The following is a 27809-nucleotide window of genomic DNA, read 5'->3' as shown; positions in this document are numbered from 1 at the left end:
CCTTAGGGCATTTTCTAGGTACTTTGGGGATTTCTCACGTAGCATCATCTTGTAGAGCAATACGTCCCTTAGATGCCTGAATCAGCTAACTCTCGCTCCGGGTTTCCAAGGTTGAGCTACAATTCTCAAGACGCAGCAACCAGGGGCCCTAGCACCTCCAACAGTACCTGGGGCTCCAAGAAGTGGGAGGTCCCGGAGTCCAGGGCAGGCGCTGACGGAGGCGGAACACAGCGAGCTTCAACACCTCTGCCCTCCCCCAGCTCAGACACCTGAGACTTGGGGCAGACAGGGCCGCAGGAAGAGTGGGCATATTTAGGCAGTAAGTCTGCCCCAAAGTGATCCCTGGATATTAAAGTGTTTTCATCTTAACAAAAAAAAAGTACAGGCGCCCTAACAAATGAGCAAGGATATTCCTCCAGGCTGTTATTGTTTATTAAATTATGTGATTGTTCCAAAATGATCCCTGAATTTTCAAGTTTTCTTCATTGCCCATTAATCATGCTAAACAGACGTAAATTCAGCCCATTAGTCTCTGAGTAATGAAAATAAAACGAAGGTGATAACGGAGTATCTGCCAGTTGGATGGGAACAAAAATACAAAGAGAGTAAAAACACATAATAAAGTGATCTTTATGGGAATGTATAAAATTCAACAATGATACTCTTAAACATCTTTCTACCCTCAGACAATCTTTTCTGAGCAATAAGAAAACAGCAGGAACTACGCCAAGAAAACGTATGATGCTATTTCAATCCTCTTCTCTGCTTCGTGTTTCTGTTTCACATGAGACTACATTACGTGGAACAACATCTTCAAGAACAGGTAGAGAGCAAAAGAAAAAACCATCTTATTCGTGCATGTACACACATTCGTGTGTGTGTGTGTGTGTGTCAATAATTTGCTAACTTCACAGACTATGAGGACGGGCACCCACTGACTGCATCATTCATTCTCACAAACACATGTTAAAGACCTACTATGTGCCGACCGTTTTAGGCACATCAGGTGCAGCGGTAAAACAAACCAAGTCCCTGTCCTCCTGGTGCAAATACTCCAGAGAGGGACCGAGAATCCACCCGTAAACAGTAAGGAAACCAGGTGCTCTCCGCGAGGGCCAAGCACCCAGAGAAACGAAGCCGGGTGATGCGCCAGAGAGCGCGCCTGGCGGGGAGGAAGGGGGGACGCTGCCTGCAGCTTGGGCAGGGGGGCCCCTCAGGGCAACAGGTCTGCACTGAGACATGAAACCTGAGAGGGGTGGTGCACGGATCCAGACGAAGAACACGCAGGAAAGCGGGCCATGTGGGGACGAGGCATCACGGTGCGGAGGCTGCGGGACGGCGTCACACAGGCAACACTGAGCGGCGTCAGGGGGAGCATCGCTCACAGTAAAGTGCTTCGACGGGGCGAAGTGGCTGAGATCCCTAGTCGTCTCCTTGGAAATATCCTCAAAATGTCCCTTGTAAATGAGGATTATTTCACAGGTTTTCCTATGCTCATCTGGTGATTTAATTTACTTTTAATTGAGGACTGATTAAGTTACATCGAAGTGAATGCTAATTAATGTCTCAGGATAACAGCACCCTCATCAATATCAAAGTTAAGACAACAGGCTAGTGGGACTTCCCTGGTGGTCCAGTGGTTAAGACTCCGCTCTTCCAATGCAGGGGGCCTGGGTTCGATCCCTGGTTGGGGACCTAAGATCCCGCATCCCACATGCCACGTGACCCAGCCAAAAAATCAAAATTTAAAAAAAATTTTTTTAAATAAAGACAGTGGGCTAGTGTCCCTCTTCAGCCACAAAGAGACGAAAGACAGGACCACAGGTGTCACCAGGGGCTGGACCACCCACCTGGGGGCTTGAGAGGCCGGGAGCTCCCCAGCTCCGCCTGCCGTTTCCACCTGCACTGTTCAGACTAACTTCCCCGACCCAAGACTGTACCTCCCGGAAGTGATCGCTGATCACAAGTTCCAGAAGCTCCTCCTCAAACTTCTCCAGGGAGGGATACAGCGTGAAGAACAAATCGTCCAGGTACCACGTGAGAGACTTCTGAAGGCGAGGCTTCCGGAGGGCGTCCCCTGCACAACGAGAGGCTCAGAGGGATGACCCGCAGAAACAAAACCACCGGAGGGTCCTCTCACCCACGGGGGGTCCAGGCCGCAGGCCAAGCACAGAGAAGGCGGCATGGGCATCACTCAGACAGGACTCACAGCCAGAGCCCACCTCAGTCCAAGCCCAGACACCAAACAGATCAAACAAGCGCAAATTTCATTTTCGGTCCAAATTCTACCCCAAACCATCTCCAGGAACAAATCCCTTAATCCGGCCATCCAGGGCACACAGACAGCCTCAGGCAGAGTGACATCTGTCCCCTGCACTCGGCTTCCCTTTATCATGACTTCCTATCCAGCAAAGGCGCATCCCACTATGTCATTTCTCGTTTCATTAGGTTTACCCTGAACCATGTGGAAACACGCAGGCATAGGCGTGAGCATGGCACGGCAATGAGCAGAAACTCAGGCTGGGCTGGCACCACGAGGGAAGTCCCACCCCGATCGAGAAGCACCCCTGGACCGTGAGCTCCGTGAGGACAGAAGGGGACAGCGGCCCCTGCATCCAGCCCAGCGCCCACGCCAAGCAGGTACATGGAAACCCGGCCGCGGCCACGAGAGGAGAGCATCACGTCCATTTGGAGAGGACTCTCCATGGGCTCTGGAGCAAAGGTGACACAGGAGGAAGAAGGCAAAGCCAGCTGCTCCCCAGCAAACACACGCCCAGGGGTGTGTCCCTTACGTCCCCATCAGTGTCATCTTTCTGGTTCTGGTCCTGTCTGTCTCTTCCTAAATTTTTATGATTATTTAAATATTTACGTACAAAGTCTTCGATTTTGAAAGCCAATTTTAAACTTAAAAAAAAATTGACATAAGACTCAATGCTGGGGGGCGGAGTCAAGGTGCCGTACTAGGAGGATGCGAATTCGCGTCTCCTCACAACTAGGGCACCTACCAGGCACCGGTGGGGGACCACAGACACCTAGGGGACAGGAGGAACCCCCAGTGACCGGTTGTTTCAATTATAGTTTTATTTTTCTTAATATATTTTTTATCTTTCTAACTATTTTGTTTTTTATTCTTTGATATTGTACTGCTCCTTTTTTTCTTTCTTTCTTTTTTTTTTTTTTTTTTTACCATGCCATAAGGCTTGCGGGATCTTGGTTCCCAGGCCAGAGGTCGGGCCCGAGCTCCTGTAGTGGGAGCTCCAAGTCCAAACTGCTGGACTAACAGAGAACCTCAGACCCCAGGGAATATCAGTTGGAGCGAGGCCTCATGGAGGTCCTCATCTCAGCACCAAAACCCGGCTCCATCCAACTGCCTGCAAACTCCAGTGCTGGACATCTCAGGCCAAACAACCAGTAAGACAGGAATACAGCCCGACCCATCAAAAAAAAAAAAAATGAAACGACAAAAAAAATGTTACAGACGAAGGAGCAAGGTTAAAAAAAACAAGACCAAATAAATGAAGATGAAATAGGCAACCTACCTGAAAAAGAATTCAGAGTAGTGATAGTAAAGATGATCCAAAATCTCAGAAACAGAATGGACAAAATACATGCAACATTTAACAAGGATCTAGAAGAACTAAAGAGCAAGCAAACAGTGATTAACAACACAATAACTGAAATTAAAAAGACTCTAGAGGGCTTCCCTGGTGGCACAGTGGTTAAGAATCCACCTGTCAATGCAGGCAATACGGGTTCGAGCCCTGGTCTGGGAAGATTCCACATGCTGCGGAGCAACACAGCCCGTGCACCACAACTACTGAGCCTGCGCTCTAGAGCCCATGAGCCACAACTGCCAAAGCCCATGCGCCTAGAGCCCATGCTCCACAACAAGAGAAGCCACCTCAATGAGAAGCCCATGCACCGCAACAAAGAGTAGCCCCCACTCGCCACAACTAGAGAAAGCCTGCACACAGCAACAAAGACTCAACGCATCCAAAAATAAATAAATTTTTTTAAAAAATACTCTAGAAGGAATCAATAGCAGAATAACTGAAGCAGAAGAATGGATATGTGAGCGGGAAGATAAAATGGTGCAAATTACTGCCATGGAGCAGAATAAAGAAAAAAGAATGAAAAGAATTGAGGACAGTCTCAGAGACCTCTGGGACAACATTAAATGCATCAATATTCGAATTATAGGGGTCCCAAAAGAAGAAGAGAAAACGAAAGGGTCTGAGAAAATATTTCAAGAGATTATAATGGAAAACTTCCCTAACATGGGAAAGGAAGTAGTCAATCAAGTCCAGGAAGCACAGAGAGTACCATACAGGATAAACCAAGAGAAACACGCCAAGACACACAGTAATCAAACTGACAAAAATTAAAGACAAAGAAAAATTATTAAAAGCAACAAGAGAAAAACAACAAATAACATACAACGGAACTCCCAAAAGGTTAACAGCTGGTTTCTCAGCAGAAACTCTGCAAGCCAGAAGGGAGTGGCATGATATATTTAAAGTGATGAAAGAAAAGAACCTACAACCAAGAATACTCTACCTAGCAAGGATCTCATTCAGATTCGACAGAGAAATCAAAAGCTTTACAGACAAGCAAAAGCTAAGAGAATTCAGCACCACCAAACCAGCTCTACAACAAATGCTAAAGGAACTTCTCTAAGTGGGAAACACAAGAGAAGAAAAGGACCAACAAAAACAAGCCCAAACCAATTAAGATAATGGTAATAGGTACATACATATTGATAATTACCTTAAATGTAAATGGATTAAATGCTCCAACCAAAAGACACAGACTGGCTGAATGGATACAAAAACAAGACCCGTACATATGCTGTCTATAAGAGACCCACTTCGGACCTAGGGACACATACAGACTAAAAGTGAGGGGATGGAAAAAGATATTCCATGCAAAGGGAAACCAAAAGAAAGCTGGAGTAGCAATTCTCATATCAGACAAAATAGACTTTAAAATAAAGACTATTAAAAGAGACAAAGAAGGACACTACATAATGATCAAGGGATCAATCCAAGAAGAAGATATAACAATTGTAAATATTTATGCACCCAACATAGGAGCACATCAATACATAAGGCAAATGCTAACAGCCATAAAAGGGGAAATCGACAGTAACACAATCATAGTAGGGGACTTTAACACCCCACTTTCACCAATGGACAGATCATCCAAAATGAAAATAAATAAGAAAACACTAGCTTTAAATGACACATTAAACAAGATGGACTTAATTGATATTTATAGGACATTCCATCCGAAAACAACAGAATACACTTTCTTCTCAAGTATTCATGGAACATTCTCCAGGATACACCATATCTTGGGTCACAAATCAAGCCTTGGTAAATTTAAGAAAATTGAAATCGTATGAAGTATCTTTTCCGACCACAACGCTACGAGACTAGATATCAATTACAGGAAAAAAAATGTAAAAAATACAAATGCATGGAGGCTAAACAATACGCTACTAAATAACCAAGAGATCACTGAAGAAATTAAAGAGAAAATCAAAAAATACCTAGAAACAAATGACAATGAAAACACGAAGACCCAAAACCTGTGGGATGCAGCAAAAGCAGTTCAAGAGGGAAGTTTATAGCAATACAATCCTACCTCAGGAAACAAGAAAAAATCTCAAATAAACAACCTAACCTTACACCTAAAGCAATTAGGGAAAGAAGAATAGAAAAACCCCAAAGTTAGCAGAAGGAAAGAAATTATAAAGATCAGATCAGAAATAAATGAAAAAGAAATGAAGGAAACAATAGCAAAGATCAATAAAACTAAAAGCTGGTTCTTTGAGAAGATAAACAAAATTGATAAACCATTAGCCAGACTCATCAAGAAAAAAAGGGAGAAGAATCAAGTCAACAGAATTAGAAATGAAAAAGGAGAAGTAACAACTGACACTGCAGAAATACAAAAGATCATGAGCAATTACTACAAGCAACTTTATGCCAATAAAATGGACAACCTGGAAGAAATGGACAAATTCTTAGAAAAACACAACCTTCCAAGACTGAACCAGGAAAAAATAGAAAATATAAACAGACCAATCACAAGCACTGAAATTGAAACTGTGATTAAAAACCTTCCAACAAATAAAATCCCAGGACCAGATGGCTTCACAGGTGAATTCTATCAAACATTTAGAGAAGAGCTAACACCTATCCTTCTCAAACTCTTCCAAAATATAGCAGAGGGAGGAACACTCCTAAACTCATTCTACGAGGCCACCATCACCCTGATACCAAAACCAGACAAAGATGTCACAAAAAAAGAAAACTACAGGCCAATATCTCTGATGAATATAGATGCAAAAATCCTCCACAAAATACTAGCAAACAGAATCCAACAGCACATTAAAAGGATCATACACCATGGTCAAGTGGGGTTTACCCCAGGGATGCAAGGATTGTTCAATACATGCAAATCAGTGAATGTGATACACCATATTAACAAATTGAAGGATTAAAAACCATATGATAATCTCAATAGATGCAGAAAAAGCTTTTGACAAACTTCAACACCCATTTATGATGAAAAACTCTCCAGAAAGTAGGCATAGAGGGAACCTACCTCAACACAATAAAGGCCATATATGACAAACCCACAGCAAACATCGTTTTCAATGGTGAAAAACTGAAACCATTTCCTCTAAGATCAGGAACAAGACAAGGTTGCCCACCCTCACCACTATTATTCAACATAATTTTGGAAGTTTTAGCCACAGCAGTCAGAGGAGAAAAAGAAATAAAAGGAATACAAATCGGAAAAGAAGTAAAACTGTCACTGTTTGCAGATGACATGATACTATACATAGAAAATCCTAAAGGTGCCACCAGAAAACTACTAGAGCTAATCAGTGAATTTGGTAGAGTAGCAGGATACAAAATTAATGCACAGAAATCTCTTGCATTCCTATACACTAATGAAGAAAAATCTGAACGAGAAATTAAGGAAACACTCCCATTTACCATTGCAACAAAAAGAATAAAATACCTAGGAATAAACCTACCTAAGGAGACAAAAGACTTGTATGCAAAAAACTATAAGACACTGTTGAAAGAAATTAAAGATGATACAAACAGATGGAGAGATATACCATGTTCTTAGATTTGAAGAATCAACATTGTGAAAATTACTATACCACCCAAAGCAATCTAGAGATGCAATGCAATCCCTATCAAACTACCAATGGCATTTTTCACAGAACTAGAACAAAAAATTTCACAATTTGTATGGAAACACAAAAGACCCCAAATAGCCAAAGCAATCTTGAGAAAGAAAAATGGAGCTGGAGTAATCAGGCTCCTGCACTTCATACTATACTACAAAGCTACAGTAGTCAAGACAGTGTGATACTGGCACAGAAACAGAAATACAGATCAATGGAATGGGATAGAAAGCCCAGAGATAAACCCACACACATATGGTCACCTTATCTTTGATAAAGGAGGCAAGAGTACACAATGGAGAAAAGACAGCCTCGTCAATAAGTGGTGCTGGGAAAACTGGACAGCTACATGTAAAAGAATGAAATTAGAACACTTCCTAACACCATACACAAAAATAAACTCAAAATGGATTAAAGACCTAAATGTAAGGCCAGACACTATAAAACTCTTAGAGGAAAATATAGGCAGAACACTCTATGACATAAATCACAGCAATATCCTTTTTGACCCACCTCCTAGAGAAACGGAAATAAAACCAAAAATAAACAAGTGGGACCTAATGAAACTTAAAAGCTTTCGCACAGCAAAGGAAACCATATAAAAGACTAAATGACAACCCTCAGAACTGGAGAAAATATTTGCAAACGAAGCAACTGACAAAGGATTAATCTCCAAAATATACAAGCAGCTCATGCAGCTCAATATCAAAAAAACAAACAACCCAATCCCAATATGGGCAGAACACCCAAATAGATATTTCTCCAAAGAAGATATGCAGATTGCCAACAAACACATGAAAAGATGCTCAACATCACTAATCATTAGAGAAATGCAAATCAAAACTACAACGAGGTATCACCTCACACCCATGAGAATGGCCATCATCAAAAAATCTACAAACAGTAAATGCTGGAGAGGGTGTGGAGAAAAGGGAACCCTCTTGCACTGGTGGTGGGAATGTAAATTGATACAGCCACTATGGAGAACAGTATGGAGGTTCCTTAAAAAACTAAAAATAGAACTACCATACAACCCAGCAATCCCACTACTGGGCATATACCCTGAAAAAAACATAATTCAAAAAGAGTCATGTACCACAGTGTTCATTGCAGCACTATTTACAATAGCCAGGACGTGGAAGCAACCTACGTGTCCATCAACAGATGAATGGATAAAGAAGATGTGGCACATATATACAATGGAATATTACTCAGCCATAAAAAGAAATGAAATTGAGTTATTTGTAGTGAGGAGGATGGACCTAGAGTCTGTCATACAGAGGGAAGTCAGAAAGAGAAAAACAAATACTGTATGCTAACACATATATATGGAATCTAAAAAAAAAAAAAAAAGTTTCTGATGAACCTAGGGGCAGGACAGGAAAAAAGACACAGACGTAGAGAATGGACTTGAGGACACGGGGAGGGGGAAGGGTAAGCTGGGACGAAGTGAGAGAGTAGCACTGACATATATACACTACCAAATGTAAAATAGCTAGCTAGTGGGAAGCAGCTGCATAGCACAGGGAGATCAGCTCCGTGCTTTGCAACTACCTAGAGGGGTGGGATAAGGAGAGTGGGATAAGGAGGGTGGAAGGGAGACACAAGCGGGAGGGGATATGGGGATATACGTATGCATATAGCTGATTCACTTTGCTATACAGCAGAAACTAACACAACATTGTAAAGCAATTATACTCCAATAAAGATGTTAAAAAAAAAAAGACTCAATGCTGATGAAACTGTGGTGAAAGGAACACTCTACCTTGCTGAAAGGTTATAAATCAGTACAGCTAAGAGGCAATTTTCTCTAACTTTGTGTGTGTCAAGAGCCTTAAAAATGTCCATATCCACCTTCTGCCCCAGTAATCCCACTTTTAAATCTATTTAGCAAGATATCAAAGATGGAAGCAAGCTTTATTTGCAGGAATACTCATTAGAACATTATTTATAACAGACAAAAATAAGAAAGCACCAGATGTTCAATAATAGGAGAATTTCAATCATCTATGGCTCATCCAGATAAAATGAGGAAAAACTCATATTCTCAAAGATTATTTAATAATCAAAAAGTAATCATGATATTGTAGGTGAAAAAAACAACATATAAAACTGTGTATTATTAGTCCATTTGATGACAATTTTATTTAAAATATATGCATTTACATGTATACATGTATATCAGTTTTTTGGAGTAGTTGCTCTGTTCTTGTTTTTCTTTTTTTTAATTGAAGTATGATTGATATATAATGTTTCAGGTGTACAGCAAAGTGACTCAGATATATAGATAGATAGATAGATAGATATTCTTTTTCAGATTCTTTTCCATTATAGATAATTACAAGATATTGAATATAGTTTCCTGTGCTATACAGTAGGTCCTTGTTGTTTATTTTACATATAGTAGTGTCTATATGTCAATCCCAAATTCCCAATTTATCCCTCCCCCCCTTTGCCCTTTGGTAATCATAGGTTTGTTTTTGAAGTCTGTGAGTCTATTTCTTTTTTGCAAATAAGTTCCTTTGTATATTTTTTCAGATTCCACAGATAAGTGATACCATATGATATTTGTCTTTCTCTGACTTCACTTAGTATGATAATCTCTAGGCCCATCCATGTTGCTGCACATGACATTATTTCATTCTTTTCTATGGCTGAGTAATATTCCATTGTATATATGTGCCACATCTTCTTTATCCACTCCCCTGTCAATGAACATTTAGGGTGCTTCCATGTCTTGGCTATTGTAAATAGTGCTGCTATGAACCTTGGGGTGCATGTATCTTTTCGAAATAGAGTTTCCATCTTTTCTGGATATACGACCAGTAGTAGGATTGCAGGATCATACAGTAACTCTATTTTTATTTTTTTAAGGAACCTCCATACTGTCCTCCATAGTGGCTGTATCAATTTACATTCCCAGGAACAGTGTAGGAGGGTTCCCTTTTCTCCACACCCTCTCCAGCATTTATTATTTATAGACTTTTTGATGGTGGCCTATGCATGTATATCTGTAGGCAGTAATCACAGATTATTTTATTTCCCTCTTTGTGGCTTTCTGTACCTTCCCTATCACAAATACGTACTAGGTTTGACTGATACTTCTGAGAAAGTTTATGTATTCCTTTCATCATTTTTTAATTGTTTAAAGCAGGTCAGTTGATGAATCAGACCCAATTAAAAGTGCAGGTATCCTAGTGGCAAGATGGGAATAAAGACACAGACTTACTAGAGAATGGACTTGAGGATATGGGGAGGGGGAGGGGTAAGATGTGACAGGGTGAGAGAGTGGCATGGATATATATACACTACCAAATGTAAAATAGATAGCTAGTGGGAAGCAGCCGCATAGCACAGGGAGATCAGCTCGGTGCTTTGTGAACACCTAGAGGGGGTGGATAGGGAGGGTGGGAGGGAGGGAGACACAAGAGGGAAGAGATATGGGAACATATGTATAACTGATTCACTTTGTTATAAAGCAGAAACTAACACACCATTGTAAAGCAATTATACTCCAATAAAGCTGTTTAAAAAAAAAAAAAGTGCAGGTATCATTATTCAAGTAGACAAAAAGTGGAAACAACCCAGTATCCATCAACAGATGGACAGACAAACAAAATGTGGTCCATCCACACAAGAGAATATCATTCAACCTTAAAAAAGGAAGGAAATTCTGGCATATGTTACAACATGGATGAACGTTGTAGACATTATGCTGCGTGAGATAAGCCAGTCACAAAAAGACAAGTACTGGATACTTCCATTTATCTGAGGTTCTTAAATTAGTCAAATTCCGAGATGGAAAGGAGAATGGAGGCTGCCAGGGGCCAGGGGTCGGGGGATGGGGAGTTAGTGCTTCATGGGTGCGGAGTCTTGTTCTGCAGGAGGAAAACGTTCTGGAGATGGAGGGTTGCTCAAGGATGTGAATGTACTTAACGCTACTGAATTGCACGTTGAAAAACAGTTAAAAGAGTACATTTTATGACACGTCTATTTTAGCACGATTTTTTTTAAGTGCAGAAATATATAAACTGCAACCTTTCATGAAATGGTCAAGTGAGTGTCCGAAGCACATCCTGAACTGGGAGCCTCTGTCAGAGAGAGAAGGGGGGGCGGGGGAGAGGAGGAGGGCAGGGCGAAGGGTCCACCTCCTGCAGCAAGGCGCAGGAACCCGGGGCCTCCACTGACAGGAAGCGGTACAGATTGTCCCTGCAGGATTTCAGGGAGCGATGCTGGCAGGACCCAGCGCAGCAGGAGGTGAGTGTGCAGAGACGGAGCAGAGGGAAGTGGGAGGGACACGTGAAGGACGCTTGTCACTCCCTTATTTTTGCAGACTCCATACTATTTGCATTCTGCAAGTTAATTCATGTGTCTGCAATCCTCCTCCAGTGATTTCAGCATTTTTAACACAAGACCGCTGCCTTTTTCCGTGACCCTGAGCTGCATGACCCTGCTCGCTGCTTTAAAGCCCGGACAGGCTCATTTGCTGGTTACCAAACAATCCCCCTCCTCTTGATCGCAATTAAACTCTTGGCCAAAACAGGTGTTCGGACTCAAGTGGTCCAGGGCTCCGTGGGCAGTCACGGGGGTGGGTTGGTCCAGGTAAGGCGGCCACGCCCCTCCCCCAAAGGGAGGTGGCCGCGGCCCCTGAGCTCCCTGTACTCCTGGTGAGACCCCCCTACCTCCCCGCACCCCACACTCAGGACCCACACACACACTCTCGGCCTTGACGCTGTCGGGACCATCTCACCCTGCCCCCGACCTGGGCTTCCATCACTCAGCCCAGGGAGCCGGGACCCCCTGGACACCCCATTCTCTCATCTCTGGGGCAGAGAGCAGCCTGGGGGCGCCCACTGAACACACAGGGAAGGACACACGGGCTGCATCTGGCACCCTCTCCCCAACAGTCCCGTGCTGAGCAGCAAAATCACCCGACCCCAAAGGGACACCCCAACATGTTAACCTGCTCACCTTGCCCCCACGTCAAGTCCTGTTTCCAGAGAAGCGTGAGTGGGAAATGAGTGCCCTCCCCCGGGGGCTGCTCCCTCAGAGGGTCTGTGTGGCCCCCAAGCCAGAGGCCACTCCGTGGTCAACAGGCACTGGAACAGAGAGAAGAGCCACCAGCCAGACCCCCGTCTGCAGGCCGCTGTAGGAGCAGAAGGAAAACCCAGAACCGATGCCTTTCCCAGCGCAAGGCGCCCAGTTCCAAGCCTGGCTTGGCCGGGGACCCGCCCTGCGAGCTTCCAGAAGCCACGACTGAAGAAAGAACGGCCCTGAAGGGCCCTCGCACAGGAGACAGATCCAACCTCCCAGACGTCCTGCGGCAGCCACAGCGTGGCCACGTCGGAGGAGCCTTCTGGCCCAACCCAAGGCAGAACTTGCCTGACCAAAGAACAGCCGCTCACGCTCGCTGGACCCTCCCTGTTTCCCTCTCTGGACAGGTCCTCATAATGTCCCCATTTTACAGAGGAGACCGGCCACAGCAGAGGCTTGGAGCCATCCCACGGGGCCAGGAGCAGAGCCGGCGCACCACCGCAGGCCTCAGGGCTCTTCCCCAGCATTCCAGAAGCGCCCACAAAGCACAGCTTTGCCATCTGACATTGTCATTCAGTCATTCAACCGACCAGCGTCAGCAGCCAGGACAGACGCAAGGGGCCTCAGCAGAGCTGACCTCCCGGAGGTGGCGACTGCTGACCCTCGTGCTCTGTAACTGGGTCAAGCTTTCACCGATCTGTTGCCAGGTCTCTGGACGGGGCTGCAACTCCCAGCAACAGCACTGCTCCCGTGGGAAGACAAACCCTACTGCACGACAAGCCATCTTCTGAGACCCCTGAACGCACTGCAGAGAAAAGGGGGACCGCCAGAACCCCTCCCTAGCGACATCCTTCAGGGAAGCGCTTGGAAACACCCGAGATGCCCAAGCAGCTCCCCGCTAGGCCCTAACGACGTCCCCCCACCCGCGGACCCCAGCCTCCCGGGGACATGGCTCTCCTGCCGAGGGTATTTCATTTGCCAGAATGCACCTCACAAGACAGAGAGAACACGGCAACAGAGGCAACAGAGTGCAAGCGAAATTGAGGTACGATTTAGGCAGGAGTGGAAATGAGCTTGCGCCGGTCCACACATACCCTGAAACACCTCCTACTGCCCGTGAGGACCGTGGTTAGACTGTGAGGTTGGCCCTCGCGTACCTGCACCCGGGCAAGATGCCCTGATGCTCCGCTGGGAATACAGGGCTGCACCCTCAGCCCCAGCACGGGGCCTGCCACGCAGAGGATCTGCTCTACAAATACGTGTGGAGTCATCAACAAGTGAGTGAATGAATCAATGACTAAACTAGTATATAAAAGGCATACACCGAACTATTAGCAGTGGTTTTCTCTGGGAGTGAGACTGGAAGGGAAAACTTTTAGTCTTACAGAATTCACGGAATCAAGATTAATTCTGTCATTTTAAGCTGTCCTCGGCCTAAGAGGGCGCCAAGGACCAGAGTCTAAGCTGCAGGATCACCAGCCCCCGGCTCACAGCGGCAGCGGGAAGCCCTGTGCCCCTCACTGCCTCTCCACAGGGGACCGCGGTCACTATCCGGGAATCTAGAAGCCACGCTCCCAGACCTGGGGAGGGCAGGCCGTCAGCACAGCCTGGGAAGCCCGGGGGCAGAACCCCACCGCTACACGAGGTGCTCAGGCTTGGGGTGCGGGGCCCCACCCGGGACCTCGATGTTGTTTGTTGAGATGCAGCACCGGCAGGTCAGGGCTGGGGAACCACCTCAGGTAGGTAAGTAGAGGGCCGGCCCGGGGACACACCAAGCTAGGGGAGGCCAACACGGGGCAGACGGGCAAGTCAGTTCTGCGGACAGGGCTGCCGAGCTCGGGTTTAACAGATGACGAAGCCGGGGCTGGAGTCAGCGAGCTGGCGGGTCCAGCAGGGCGGGCTGGCCCCGGGACTGCCCCGCACGGCACAGAGCTGTCACGCCGATGCTCGACATACAGGAGGGAGGGAGGATGGGATCCCGGGGAGCAGCGGCGGTGAGCCAGGCCAAGCAGGGGACAAGGGATGACTGACAGCGGTGAGCCCCCTGCACTGATGGCCCAGCACGGTGCCCGGGGCGCCCCTCACCACCCCTGCCAGCCAGACCTCCCGCAGCTGCTGCGAGGCTGCCCCACTTAACTAAAACCGCGTGTGAACCTGCAGTGACCTCAGTCCACATTTCAGTGGAAAACAACTCACTCCTCCTGTACTGTGGCATTTTACAAAGGAACAAATATCGCAGTCCCAACACGGCATCCAAATAAAACCAAACCCTCTGCAAATTAGACAAGCGATTCCCGATTCCCACCACGGAGGCCAGCACCAGTCCCTGCCTGGGCCCTTTCAGGGCCATAAAACGGTATCCAGCAAAGAAACCCTTTCTCAAAGAGTGAGTCACAAAAGCCCGTAAGATCCTGGGCAGAACTGATAACGGAGTCAATAACCGCTGTCAGAAAGGGCTGAGCAACAGGGTCTCTGCTCCCAGATGGTCTCGGGTCTGAGGGGAGGCTGCCCTCAGCCTCTCCCCCGAGGAGCTCCTGCACGGGTGACAGCAGCTCCTGCCCGCCCGCCAGACCGATTCTGGCCGTTTGTTTTTAAACAACAACAACGTAAACTGTCCTTCATCTTTGCCATTTTACAGGCACCACTTGCATCTATTAAAAATGCCCAGTGCCAGCCGCTCCATTCCAGGGAGGCAAACCGGAGGTCAGCGGGGCCCAGCTCTTCCGAAAACACGAACTTCAGGGTCAGGAGCTGAACTCATGCTCCCGGGATCCAGAACTCCTCTCTGTAACGCGGCCCTTGACTCCCGCAGTCCGACCTGAGATGCTGGGAACAAACGCGGGGCCTGTCTGGGCATCTGAGCTTCTCCTTCGCCTTCCAGGAAGGACACAGAAGCAGGTGCGAGCTCCGCTTCCGTATTTTCATGTTTTATCTGCAGTTCTACTGACACCCACTGGTGATGGATACACCTCAGGCCCCAAGAACATTCTGTTTAAATGCCCAGAATCCCAGGTCAGAAAGACTCACAGAAGCTGAGCTCCCCGCAGGTGCGCACGTAGGTGCCTAATACCCACGTAGTCACAGCGGTGCTGACAGCGCCCCCCTGACCAGTGGGAGGGGGCTCAGAGCCGGAGGCAGGTTCCACCCTCTCAATCCCAACAGCACGACCAGGACGGAGGTTCTCCCTCTGCCTGCCTGTAACTCTAGCTTCTCCTCCCTCCTTCCTGGGTGAACACAGGTGCATCACAGAGGGCACACAGCTGCCTGCGGGGGGGCTTCAGGAGCGTTAGAGCTCGGTGACCCACGGCAGATCCAAACCTGGGACCCCCTCCACCCCCCCGCCCAGGACGTGCTCCTGTTCATGGTTAACTGGTCATTTCTCATGCATCATCGTCTCTCCTCTGAGACGCTGGAGAAACAGTGCCCTCGTGATGGTGACGACCACCGTGCGCCCATCCCAGGAGTTCATGAACTCAGATAACGAGGCTGGCACCCCAGCCTGGACCCCAGCACCTAGGCCCCAGGCAGGGACATCGTCACCGAGACGAACACTCCCCCTCCTGGAGCTGAGCCGTCTCTTCGGGTCCTGAGTGTTTCTGGTCCGAGCCAAACACTCAGCACCTCCCAGCTCTCCTCCCCAGCCACTCACACCCACAGCCACATCCTGCCCCTCCTGGAAGGGAGCTGCAGCCGGCCCACGGAGACCAGAGGTCCCTGCAGCCCCAGGCGGGGAGGCTGGGGCGGTCCCTCCTCCTGGATTCTCCCAGACGGCCAGGCAAAAAGCCCCCAAGGGTACCCAGAAGGAACATGAGACCGAGGAGGGGAGGCCCGTCAGCAGGACCCGAGAGGAGAGCAGCCCTCACAGCGACTCGCGGCTGTGAAGGGCTGACCCACACCCACCAGGAGAATCAACTTCTGAAACACACCCAGACACAGCCCTGAGCCTGTCCCGTGAACTTCAGTTCCAAAGGAATCGAGCCGTTTCGCTCACAAGTGGAAAGGGAGAACAGCCCAAGTGTCCATGCACAGGTAAATGGATAAACAAAACGTGGTCCATGCATACAGCGGGGCACCATTCAGCCTTAGAAAGCAAGGAAATTCCGACACACAGAACAACAGGGATGAACCCTGAGGACACTATGCCCAGCAAAATAAGCCAGTCGCAAAAGGACCAGTGCTGTAGGATTCCACTCCTAGGAGGTCCCTAGAGGAGTCAACTCATAGAGACAGGGCGCAGAATGGGGGGGCAGGGCTGGGGAGGGGATGGGGAGTCAGTGTCTAGCGGGACAGAGTCTCAGTCTGGGACGATGAAAAGGCTCTGCAGGTGGACGGGGAGGATGGTTACACAACAGTGTGAATGTACCTAATGGCCCTGAACTGCACACTTGAAAATGGTTAAAATAGTAAATTTTATGTTATGTCTATTTTACCGCAATTAAAAAGTGATAATAATTAAGCCACTGATATGGTGGCCCAGTAAGGGTGGGATCTAGCAACACTGGTTTTTCTGGCCACAGTCATACAGACATGGGCTATTTGTCTTATGAAAGCATTTCTCGAGGAGAGAAGGCAGAGATGACCCGAGGGATGTGAGGTGCGTTCAGGAAGGGACTGTGAACGAGACGACACTGCTGCCCTCCCCCTCCTCCCCTTCCCCCTCCCCCTCCCCCCACCACCAGGCTGTTTGCTGGGGGGCCCAGCCAGCACTCACCCCAATTCCTGCAAGGTCTGACCATGAACTAACAGAGACTCACCAAGTGGACAGAAACAGAGGAGCCCTTACCCGATTCTCCATGAGCTGGAAGGAGACCAGGTATCTGCTGCAGCCCAGACACCAGAAGGTTCTCGGGAAGAAGGTGGAACACGGGCTCCAGGAGCGGGTGTGGCTTCAGCGTGTACTGCAGGCTGCAGTTCTCAATGAGGGTCATGTGCTTGTTTTCTGAGGGAGAAAACACCGCCTGTGACAGCCCGAACCAAGGCACCTTCGGTCAAACCGACCAATAAACTGAGCATCTTGGGAAAGAACTCAACAAACAGGAAAAGTATTTTTCTAGGGAGACAAGGGAATTGCTCTGTTTGCTCAGCCAAAGAGCAAAAAAGAATCAATCCTTAAATAACTCTCACTGGTAAAATTGCAACGAAGGAGATACTTGTTTTTGATCCAACATAACAAAATCTCTCCCCTCACCTCTTCCACAAGAGCAGTGAAGTCAGGCATCGCTTGCTCCCATAATCAGAGGGAGCCTAGAAGGCCCTCTGACCAGAGGCCTGCATCCCTTTCAGTCTCAGCCTTGCATCTGTCAAGACCCACAAAGCAGCAGGGCTCGGCCCTGGGTGGCCAGTGGCCTCCAAGACAGAGTCCTGTCCTCAAGGAGGGACCATTCTTCTGGGGTGACTAAGACACAAGCAGGCCGACATCCATAACACACAGGAGAACGGGATCTGAACCCCAAGGAAGGTTCGGATAACGTGCTAGGGGAAGTGGGAAGAGGGAAAGCGTCCTGGAGAAAGGAACCACTGGGAAGAGCTCAGACACAGAGCACTCGGGAAAGTGGAGGGAAGGGCGTCAATAGAAACTGGGCTGGGAGGGACCACAGACAGGCCCTCAACACATTCCCATCAAATGGTCCATCTTGCTTGGGCTTGATTTCCTCCACTGACAGGGGACTCACCACCTCCTGAGGCGTACTTTGTGATTTCATAAGAAAAGAACTAAATATCACCTACTACATTCGTTAGAAAAACGAAACTATATTATCAAAAACCAGATTTTTAATATCTAACCACTCCAAACATGGGATCTGCTTACTTTAAAATGTTAAGTACCCTGAAAGGCACTCTGCTACATGGCTGGCTGGTGAGCACGCTGGTACAACCTCTATGGAGGGCAAACAGGGGAAATAATACAAAACTGTGAATGCACAGGCCCTCAGACCAGCAATCCCACTTCTGGGAGTTTACCCTACAGATTCACGTGCACACTTGCAAAAGGGCAGATGTCCACTGCAGCAAAGCCTTCAACCCTCTGTTCTTACAGAACTGCCCAAGGGTCCATTTGTGGTGGGTTGGTTCAATCACAAACAGCAATTCAATGAAATACCACACAGCTGTAAAAAGAATGAGCACGCTTTCTAGGTACTGATATGAAACATTCTCCAAGATAAATCATTAAGGGAAAAAAGAAAGGTCTGGGACAAGTACACGGGGGCAAAAACAGAACAGGGAAATGCACGTTTGCTTGTGTGTCATCAGAGGACCTAGAAGGACCCACAAGATCCCAGAGGAAGGTCCCCTGTGGTGCAGGTGAAGGGCCAAGCAGAGGTGGAAGGAGACCTCACCTGAACCTCTTCATACTATTTAATACTTTGAATTCTGGGTCACGTGACTGCATTACCCATCCAAGAAAAACAGCCCCACCCTTTTAGAAATGCCCCTGAGAAGATGAGCTGACGGCCTGAGGCGATCCCTCCCCAGGCACCCCTCACACGGCTGCAGCTCCCACACCCTCCACCAGCGCCCAGATCCGTGGGCCTGGAACAAGCCTGGGGGCTGTGTCTGCTGTTCGAAAGGTGCTGAGTCTAAGGATACTTCAGGAGAGAAAACGCTGGCAGGTTAATGATTAAATTCAATTGGGAAATAACCTAAAAGCCAGTCTTTATCAACAAAACCAAGTTTCTGACGGACTGTTCCTCTATTGTGAGATTTTCACCTAATTCAGAGGGAGTGGGTGGGTCCGGGTAGGCTTGGGTTTTTCACACAGGCTGGGTGCCCATCGTGGAATCTGGGCAACATCGCAAAGAGACAGAAGGTCATCCCCCCACCCCAAACAGACCCACCTCCACCGCTTGGCCCCCGTCCACACTCCCCGAGGGCCAGCACAGAGCCCACACGGGCCCCTGAAACAGCCTGTTAGCCCATCCCCCCGCTTCACCGCGCGGCCGGCAGCCGGGGGGCCACAGGTCCCTCCCACAGGTACCCGGACTGCTCAGGAGGAGAAGCCGCAGAGGCAGGGCGGGAAGCCCACTCCGCCCTAAGGCCGGCCGCCCGGCGCGGGGCCCATGCGCGGCAGGTGCTCCTGCAGGATGTCACTCTCATTAGGCACCGCTGGACTCCTTGCTGTGTTGGAGATGACCCGTGGACTTCGCGGTCAAAGGCTGCCTGGGACAGCCGGTGGGCAGCGATGGACGGCAACTACTTCACGTGGGGGCGAAGCTGCCACCCCAGGGGCAAGGGGGCCAACAGCCCTCCCACCAGGTGGCCCCCATGGGGTCGTCTTCACACAGCTACACCATCCTTACAGGCTCATGTGTCTCAGATCTGCAAATTATGTCAGAACTCCAAGCCCAATGTTACATGTTCCCCAAATCTATTAACAACTCCGCTAAGCTGATGAGCTTCTAACACTCAGGGAAGTCATATGACGAACAGGTGCTGCTGAGGACGGCAGGAGCAGGCCTGGCCAGGCCTCGTCTCTTACGTTCTATGGGGTCCTGGAGAAGCGGGTGCAGGAGGGCTCGGGGGCTGCCGTGATACAGTCTCAACCTGCAAAACAAGACCCGTGAGACGCAGGTCAGCATCTTGCGTTTACTCATGGGATGTCAGCTGTGCTTCTCGAAAGGAAGGCCTTGGGGACCCCAGCACCACACCTCCAGGAGCTTTCTCGACCCTCTGTGGGAAACAGACACCTGAGGACAGCATCAGATCCGCGAGCCCTCGGCAGTCGTGGCCAAGCATGTCCAGCACACACACAGCACGGCCCGAGTGCAGCCTGAGAACCTCAGCGCTAGAAAACAATGCCTGGGGAGTTGGTCATGCTTGGAAATGTCCCGGGAAAACAACGTTTGAGGGGTTTCCACGATTGTGTGTCTGGAGTGGTGGTTCTCAACCCGGGACGATTTTGCCCCCGTCGGGATGTCTGGTAAAGTCTGGAGATACTTTTGGCTGTCACAGCCGGGAGGGGAGAGGGCTGCCTGGCATCTAGTGGGCAGAGGCCAGGGGTGCTCCGAGACCTCGTACACCGCACGGGGCAGCCCAAAGTGTCCGCGGAGCCAGGGCTGGCAAGCCCCGATCTACAGTGACAACGCAAACCCCGCCGCGGCTGAAATGACCGCACACCATCTCATCCATCCGGGCACGTCCAGCTCCTAATGTAACAGAGCCTGGCACATAGCGGACCCCCAGCCAGTGTTTGCTGAGTGAACACCTACTGCTCCCTGGGCGCCTGTCTGGGAAGAACCTACTGTTTACACTCTGGACCCTGAGGAGATGGGCGCTGCATTGAAGATGAATTCAAAGAGTTTAAACAACTGGCCTAAGACCCCCCGGAGTAAGTGACGGACCAGGACTCAGCCCTTACCCACCTTTCATCAGCTCCCACCCCCGAGGCCAAAGCCCGTCCTGCTCCCGCCTGCAGAACGATGGCTTGGCTTATTCAGAGACAGCAAACCCAGTTACAACCGGAAGCAGAAATACCGCCCCCCCAGGAGACTGTGATGAACACACAACAGCATAAGCTGACAAATCCAAAGCTTTCTAGTCGGACAAATAACGAGCCATTAAATCACCACAGAAAGACGCTGGAAACCCCAGCGACGGGGAAAATGAGGCCGATACCGTTTGTCCTGGGGGGCAGAGGAAGGAGATTCCGGGTTGTTGCTGAAGATCCGAAGGATTCCAAACCCACAGGACAAAGTCTGAAGGGTCCCGTCCCGTCTCCTGCCTTCAGTGACCACTTCCACCACGGCCACGACGTTAGGGTGGTTCAGGGACGTGTGGAAATAGAAGGGCTGCAAGAGAGAAGCCAGGGACGGACTGAACGTTCACGACCTGCAGAGAAGAAACACGGAGGCACGTGGGTGCGCCCCCTCCTCAGCCCTCTACCGTCGTCACGTCAACGCCACAAACACGCCGCGTGGGGAGCAGCGTCCCTTCCAGGCGCCAGAGAAGAGAAGGGGCCCAGTGAGCGAGCCCCTCACAGCTCCTCCTTCCAGGGTGCCCAGCATCTGGGACATCAAACTACTTGCTTCTCCTCTGGGACCTTTCCATCCACAAAAAAATGCCAACAGACCCAGAGCCTCTGGAGAAGAAAGGGGCTGGGCAGCCACGCGCCCCACGCCCATCACCCGGGAGGACCACGAGCCCAAAGACGTAAGTAGCCCACCGCACCCACGCACCCGCTGGGCCGGTTCATGCAACACCGCCGTCAAACGTCAATCACAACTTGCCAGTATTGACTCTAATCCCTGTTTCGTGTGGAAATACCATGAGGCTGCACCTGAATGAATTTTGTTTAAACTAAGCAGGATCCTAAGTTCGGAGCCCAACCAACATCTTTTTATGATGAATATTGCTGTGGGATTTTTTTTTTTTTTTTTTGCTGCATTGGGTCTTCGTTGCTGCGCGTGGGCTTTCCTCTAGTTGCGGTGAGCGGGGGCTACTCTTCGTTGCGGTGCGCGGGCTTCTCACTGCAGTGGCTTCTCTTGTCACGGAGCACAGGCTCTAGGCGCGAGGGCTTCAGTAGTTGTGGCATGCGGGCTCAGTAGTTGTGGCTCGCGGGCTCTAGAGCGCAGGCTCAGTAGTTGTGGCTCATGGGCTTAGTTGCTCCGCGGCATGTGGGATCTTCCCGGACCAGGGGTTGAACCCGTGTCCCCTGCACTGGCAGGCAGATTCTTAACCACTGGGCCACCAAGGAAGTCCCACGGTGGGATTCTTCACTATAGGAGTTGTGGACCCAAGCCAAGTAGATGGTACTCAAATTGCTCCTAAAAAGTTTCCCACTTGCAGCCTCTCCATCCTCTAAGGTACAGATGGCAGCCCTCACTCTCACCAGGGGGAGGGGGGACACGGGTGGGTCAAATCCAGCTCCCATCGCGGAGATGCACCCTCCCAAGTGGGAATGGAAGCATCTTCCCTCTGCTGCTGTTTTCCAATCTCCTGAAATCCAAAGCAGTTGCTCTCAGCTAACAAACGTCGTAGACACAGGAGACAGAAATGGAGGCACTAACTGGGTTTGCAAATCTACGGGGAACAAGCAGCCCAGGAGCCCAGGTCTGTGCTGACCTGAGGCTCTGGACCCGAGTGGTCCCCGGAACCCAGCGTCCTTGTTGGGGCGAAGCCCAGGTGTAGAGTCACCAGCAGAACACAAAGGCCACCCTCCCCCCAAGGCAGGGCCGGGCCGGGCCAGGCCGTGGCAACGTGACTTAAACTTGGAACAATCCCCCATTAACGAGTCATTACCATGGTGTCACCGAGAAAACGTTTACTGTAATCACAGACTGTCAGCCCAGGATAACAGAGAGACACATTAAAACATCAGCCACGAGATATAAATTGTTATTCTATTATCTTTTATTGCAAAATGATGAAATAGTGACCACTTACAGCTGACAGGTCATTGGACCAAGAGAGAATTATGTTTCCGTTTCCAAGACTCAAGAACTGTTTTAAAGAGGCCTGCTGTAAAGTCAAGTTTGTCATTATCTCACCTCTCATATGTACACCTGTGCATATCAGTTTTATGAACACTACCCACTTTTCCTCTTGGCAGTGAAACAAACATTGTCAGCTCTGATGCAAAGCAGCAATAAGCCTCCAGCTTAGAGGTCACCTTGAAATCCTTTGCCCGGAGGCGGTGGACCAGCTGCTTTTGGACGTCCCACGTGTGGATTCATGGCTGTTGCCTCTCCCTTTCCTTTACCACTGAAAACGATTATTCTGAGACCAAACCGACCACGGAGCCCCCCGGTCTGTCTCCAGAGACTCCACTTTCACCAGGAGGGTCGGCCTTGGAAGCTCCGTGAATCACAAGGCGACACGAGGTCTGAGGGTCTCATCCTATCATTACTGCTGGTTAAGGACGGATGCTTTTCCAAACATCATTTATTGCCCCTCTAGTGTGGGCACAGCGCGTGCTAAAGAATTTCTAAGGAACCTGGAAAACGCGATCCAGCCCTCAAGAAGTTCAAAGTTCAAAGGTAAAGGCTAGATTAGGCAGGTAGAAAATGCACACCCTGCCCAGGGCCGACCAGCTCGGAGGGTCGGTGGAAGCAAAAGTCTCCTGGGATGAACCACACAACTCTGCAGCTTCAACCCGTGTGTGTGTGTGTGTGTGTGTGTGTGTGTGTGTGTGTGTGTGTGTGTGTGTTTGGGGGGTCCCCAGGAGGGCCAAGTCACCTGGAACCCAGGCACTCCCCCACCCCCAGCCCCGTGGGGTTGGCCAGACATCTCAACCGCGGTCAAGCAGCACTGCAAACAAGCCCTCCAGTGTCAGGACGCCTCAAGAAGGCCGTGCAGGATGCTTGCAGATACGTCTGCTGCCACTGCACGATTAAAAGCTGGAGTCAAGCCCATCCAATTACCTGCAAGAGAAGCCGCGGGAGATGGCAGAGTGGGGCTCTGGCTCTCCCCCGCGTCACATCTCACTCACCCACCCTTGACAAGCTGCCTCCCTGACAGGAGAAACAGATTAATAAATGACAGAAATGCTCCTGTCTCAATGCCTTCATCTTCAGACACATGGACACCACTCTGCCTCGGGGCCCAGATTCCACTTTCACCCACATGATTGGGCCTCAGATGATGTGCTTTCATGGAGAGGTTGCAGCCTCGAGTTCCCGGCCACACCTCCGCTTGATCTGCCCTAATTAGACACGTGCTCTTCGGTCCCAGGCTGAGGTCAAGGCCACAGGAGAGAGGATCAGAAATTAAACTGGTGCCTTCCAAACCTTTTTTTTTTAATAAACCTTTAATAGGATGTCTTCAGGAAGGTAAATATATCACAAATCCTTCCTGCAGCCAATATCTGCCAGCTCAACCTTCCACCTGAGGCTCAGAGCAGTTTCCTGCACACAAGCCAACACAAGACTGAGTGCTCCAAGCACAGTAAACTCGCCAAGCAAAGTTGCCAAGCATCTCGGGAGATGCAAAATCTCTAATTCCAAAGTCAGAGGCTTCCGCTCATCCGGGGTGGGGCCCACCATTATCCACAGGAAGGGACACAGCCCTGGAGACAGCCCCCCACCAAGAGAATTATCTGGCTCAAAGTATCTGTGGAGCCAGGGTTGACAAGCCCTGATCTACGGTGACAACGCAAACCCCACCGCGGCTGAAATGACCGCACACCATCTCATCCATCCGGGCACGTCCAGCTCCTAATGTAGCAGAGCCTGGCACATAGCGGACCCCCAGCCAGTGTTTGCTGAGTGAACACCTACTGCTCCCTGGGCGCCTGTCTGGGAAGAACCTACTGTTTACACTCCAGACGCTTAGGAGAAGGGCGCTGCTGTCCCTCACGCACGGATGAAGAATTCAGAGTCAAGAGTTTAAACACCTGGCCTAAGACCCCCAGGCGTAAGTGACGGACCAGGACTCAGCCCTTACCCACCTTACATCAGATCCCACCCCCGAGGCCAAAGCCCGTCCTGCTCCCGCCTGCAGAACGATGGCTTGGCTTATCCAGAAACAGCAAACCCAGTTACAACCCGAAGCAGAAATACCGCCCCCCCAGGAGACTGTGATGAACACACAACAGCATAAGCTGACAAATTCAAAGCTTTCTATTGTCCCCAAGTGGTAGACAGTTAAATCACCATACAGTCAACTAAATCCCAGTGCTGGAAACATCATGGAGAGATATCCTTTGCCCTTCTATTCATTCACTCATTTCTGTCCCCTTCCTACCACCGTCCATTCCTGCCTTGGTGTCCCCGGGACTGGTTTCTGTTGAGCTGGAGAGGAGAGAAGCCCTCCTCGGGTGACACAGCTGAGGCAGGCTCTCTCCGTAGAGACGGTGCCCGGGAGTGATACTGGATTCCTGCTTTGCAGATTGTTTACATCAGGAGCAGCTCTTGGAACACGCGAGAAGTGTAAGGAGAGGGTGAGGCACGTTCAAGAACCCGGAGATTAATCAAGGCACGGCAGAGCCTCCCAGAGTTTCGTTTGGACACGCTGACATTCCTTGACAGCCTCCACTTTTTTTTTTTTAATTTTATTGAAGTATAGTTGATTTACAATGTTGTGTTCATTTCTGCTGTACAGCAAAGTAATTCAGTTATACATACATACACATTCTTTTCCATTATGGTTTATCACAGGGTATTGAATATAGTTCCCTGTGCTACACATTAGGACCTTGTTGTTTATCCATTCTATATACAATAGTTTGCACCTACCAACCGCAAACCCCCAACCCTTCCCTCCCCCACCACTCCCCCTTGGCAACCACAAGTCTGTTGTCTGTGCCTGTGAGTCTGTTTCTGTTTCGTAGATAAGTTCACTTGTGTCATATTTCAGATTCCACATGTAAGTGATATCCTATGGTACGTGTCTTTCTCTGTCTGACTTACTTCGCTTAGTATGATCATCTCCAGGTCCATCCACGTTGCTGCAAATGGTGCGATTTCATTCTTTTTTATGGACAGCCTCCACTTTTAAAGGGGAGTCACCTCACTCTCATTACTCTGACGAACAAGAACGTTCAGGAGCTGGTTGCTCTCGGTTGGCGATGGGAAGAGGAAGCAGCCCCATTACCTGTGTCTGTCGGAGGCCAGGGATCCACCTGTGACTTCCGCAACACCTCGGGCTGAGACGGGCTCAGGAGGAACCATCTCCTGGTCTGGGTTCCAGCTGCCTGTGAAGAACCACTAGGATTCCCGCCACTCACTTGCACACAATCAATAAAGGAGGAGAAATGAGCCTGTCACTGAAAGGCTGAGCATGGTTAGTTAAGGAAAGAATCTAAGGGAGAATTATGTCCATCTCAGAAAGAAAGTGTAGGAACTGCACGGTACTTTGGCCTCCCGGATTATTTTTTAAAGATATCTTTTGAGAGGTTGAATGAATGATCAACCGTCTCAGCACATGTGAAGGGCGATTCCCCTCCACTGAGGACAGTCTCGAAGGAGAGCACATAATTCTGAGTCAGGGCTGAGAGGCCCGGAGCTGGTCCCCTGGGCTCCGCCAGGCAGAGCCAAGAGGCTGGGACAAGAGGGGATCTGAGCGCAGCATGAGGAATTCATCACTCACAGAAAGAAACACTCAGCTCGGGCTCAAGGAAGGACTTCTTTTTTCCCCAAGTCTTTCCTCAGGATGTTGTTTGCAAGGTAATGAAACAACATCTTCTTTCAGGGCTGCATATTACAGTGACAACTCAGTCAAAACCCAGAGCCCACGCGGTTGATTCAGGAATCCACGTGTAGGCCGGACAGCCATGCCGATTCCAAAGATGGTCCCCTGCTACTGGCAGCTGGCGACCTCCCGTGGTATCACACCCAAACCACAGCTGATCGGTAGAACCAGAAAAACCCAGGCAATTAGTAAAATCAGAAGAAGATCATCACCAAATTTCAGAATCACCTCTAAAAAGGGCAACTTGTGTTTCTCTCTGTTCCCATAGGTATGGACGCAGAGCTTTGCTCAGATGATGAGACCACAAAACCAGTCCCTCCTGCTTATCTAGGCCACCTTGGGAACACTCCACATTTCATGTAAACACGTACGTACACGTATGCACGCAGGTACACACACACGCACACGCACACACACACACGGCGAAGGGGGAGTCTCTTTAGTTAACTAAACTCTGAAGGTCAAGGACGAGAGGAAAGCGCGGGGCAAGGAGGATGCCGCCGAGGGGCTCATCGGGATGGGCGTTCCTGGGGCACCACTGGCCTCTGCTGCTCGCCTTGGGCATAGCAGCTGCAGCGCCGCTCTTCCCTGAGCAATTCCGTGGCTCTGGCACCAGCTCCCAGCCGAAAATGCTCTGTTCACCCACACCAGCCTTGCTGCGAGCTCCACTTCAGTAACTAAGGCTGAAGGGTGCAGACTCTTCCAGAAACTTTGAGGGCTGTGGTCCTCCCTAACACACGGCCCCGTCCCCATGCCCCACTCAGCAGAACACAAACGATGCGGCGGCACTCGGCTCCCACAGCTCAGATCAGACCTCAGCTGTGAGCTGAAAAGGCCGGAGACCCACAGCTCCCAGGACACGGGGACACACGAGGAGCCCTCTCGGGCACGGACGCTAAACCCTGGACGAGTCCAGGAGGGGGAGCGGCAGCTCTGAAGGCTTCCTTGCAACGCGACCTCCACCCTGCAGGGCTCACAGTCACCGAGCTGGTGGGGGGACAGGGCAGGCCCCCCGCGCGTGGCCTGTCAAGGCTGTGACAGCCGCTGCCACAGGGAAAGCCAAGGGGAAAGCCACGGAGGGAGGGCTCATCTCGGGACCCCAGTGGCGGCAAAGTGCTGCCGTGCTGATTTCAGAGCATAACCATCCCCTCGACCCGGCAGCGCTTCCAAACGGAGCCTGCAGGGCCCCTCCGACGCCCGGGGTCAAAACAAGGCCCGAGAACAATCCCTGCGGTCAAGGCGGGCGTCGCTCACGGCCTCTGACCTGCCGGATTGCTCTTCAAGGCGGAGAGATGATCTACCGACCTCCAGAGGCGGATGGCGGGACGAAACCACACCAGGGTGCCGGGAGCCAGCCTCTCCCATGGAGACTCCCCCGGAGAGAACCCTGTGTCACCGTAGTAACTGTCACCACGCCGGGCCTCCCGGGGCCTGACTGTCC

General features: G+C 49.8%; 1 protein-coding gene across 10 annotated transcripts in view; it reads right to left on the bottom strand.

Moving 5' to 3' along the window:
- Positions 1-27809, bottom strand: part of NPHP4 (nephrocystin 4) — a 140143-nt gene that overhangs the window by 89750 nt on the left and 22584 nt on the right. For all 10 annotated transcript variants that reach the window (XR_014265690.1, XR_014265691.1, XR_014265692.1 and 7 more), the window contains 4 exons: positions 20858-21030; positions 19722-19786; positions 17028-17183; positions 1941-2077 (listed from right to left, as the gene is read on the bottom strand). Coding sequence is in view for 1 of the 10 variants with exons in the window: in XM_082469383.1 (XP_082325509.1) it covers positions 1941-2077; positions 17028-17183; positions 19722-19786; positions 20858-21030 (531 nt within the window). In the remaining 9 variants the exon portion in view is untranslated. The remainder of the gene's footprint in view (positions 1-1940; positions 2078-17027; positions 17184-19721; positions 19787-20857; positions 21031-27809) is intronic.

Source organism: Balaenoptera physalus (assembly GCF_965194825.1).
Source record: "Balaenoptera physalus genome assembly, chromosome: 1".
Classification (NCBI taxonomy): domain Eukaryota; kingdom Metazoa; phylum Chordata; class Mammalia; order Artiodactyla; family Balaenopteridae; genus Balaenoptera; species Balaenoptera physalus.
The sequence above is the reverse complement of the archived record's forward strand: the minus strand, read 5'-3'. Positions and strand labels throughout refer to the sequence as shown.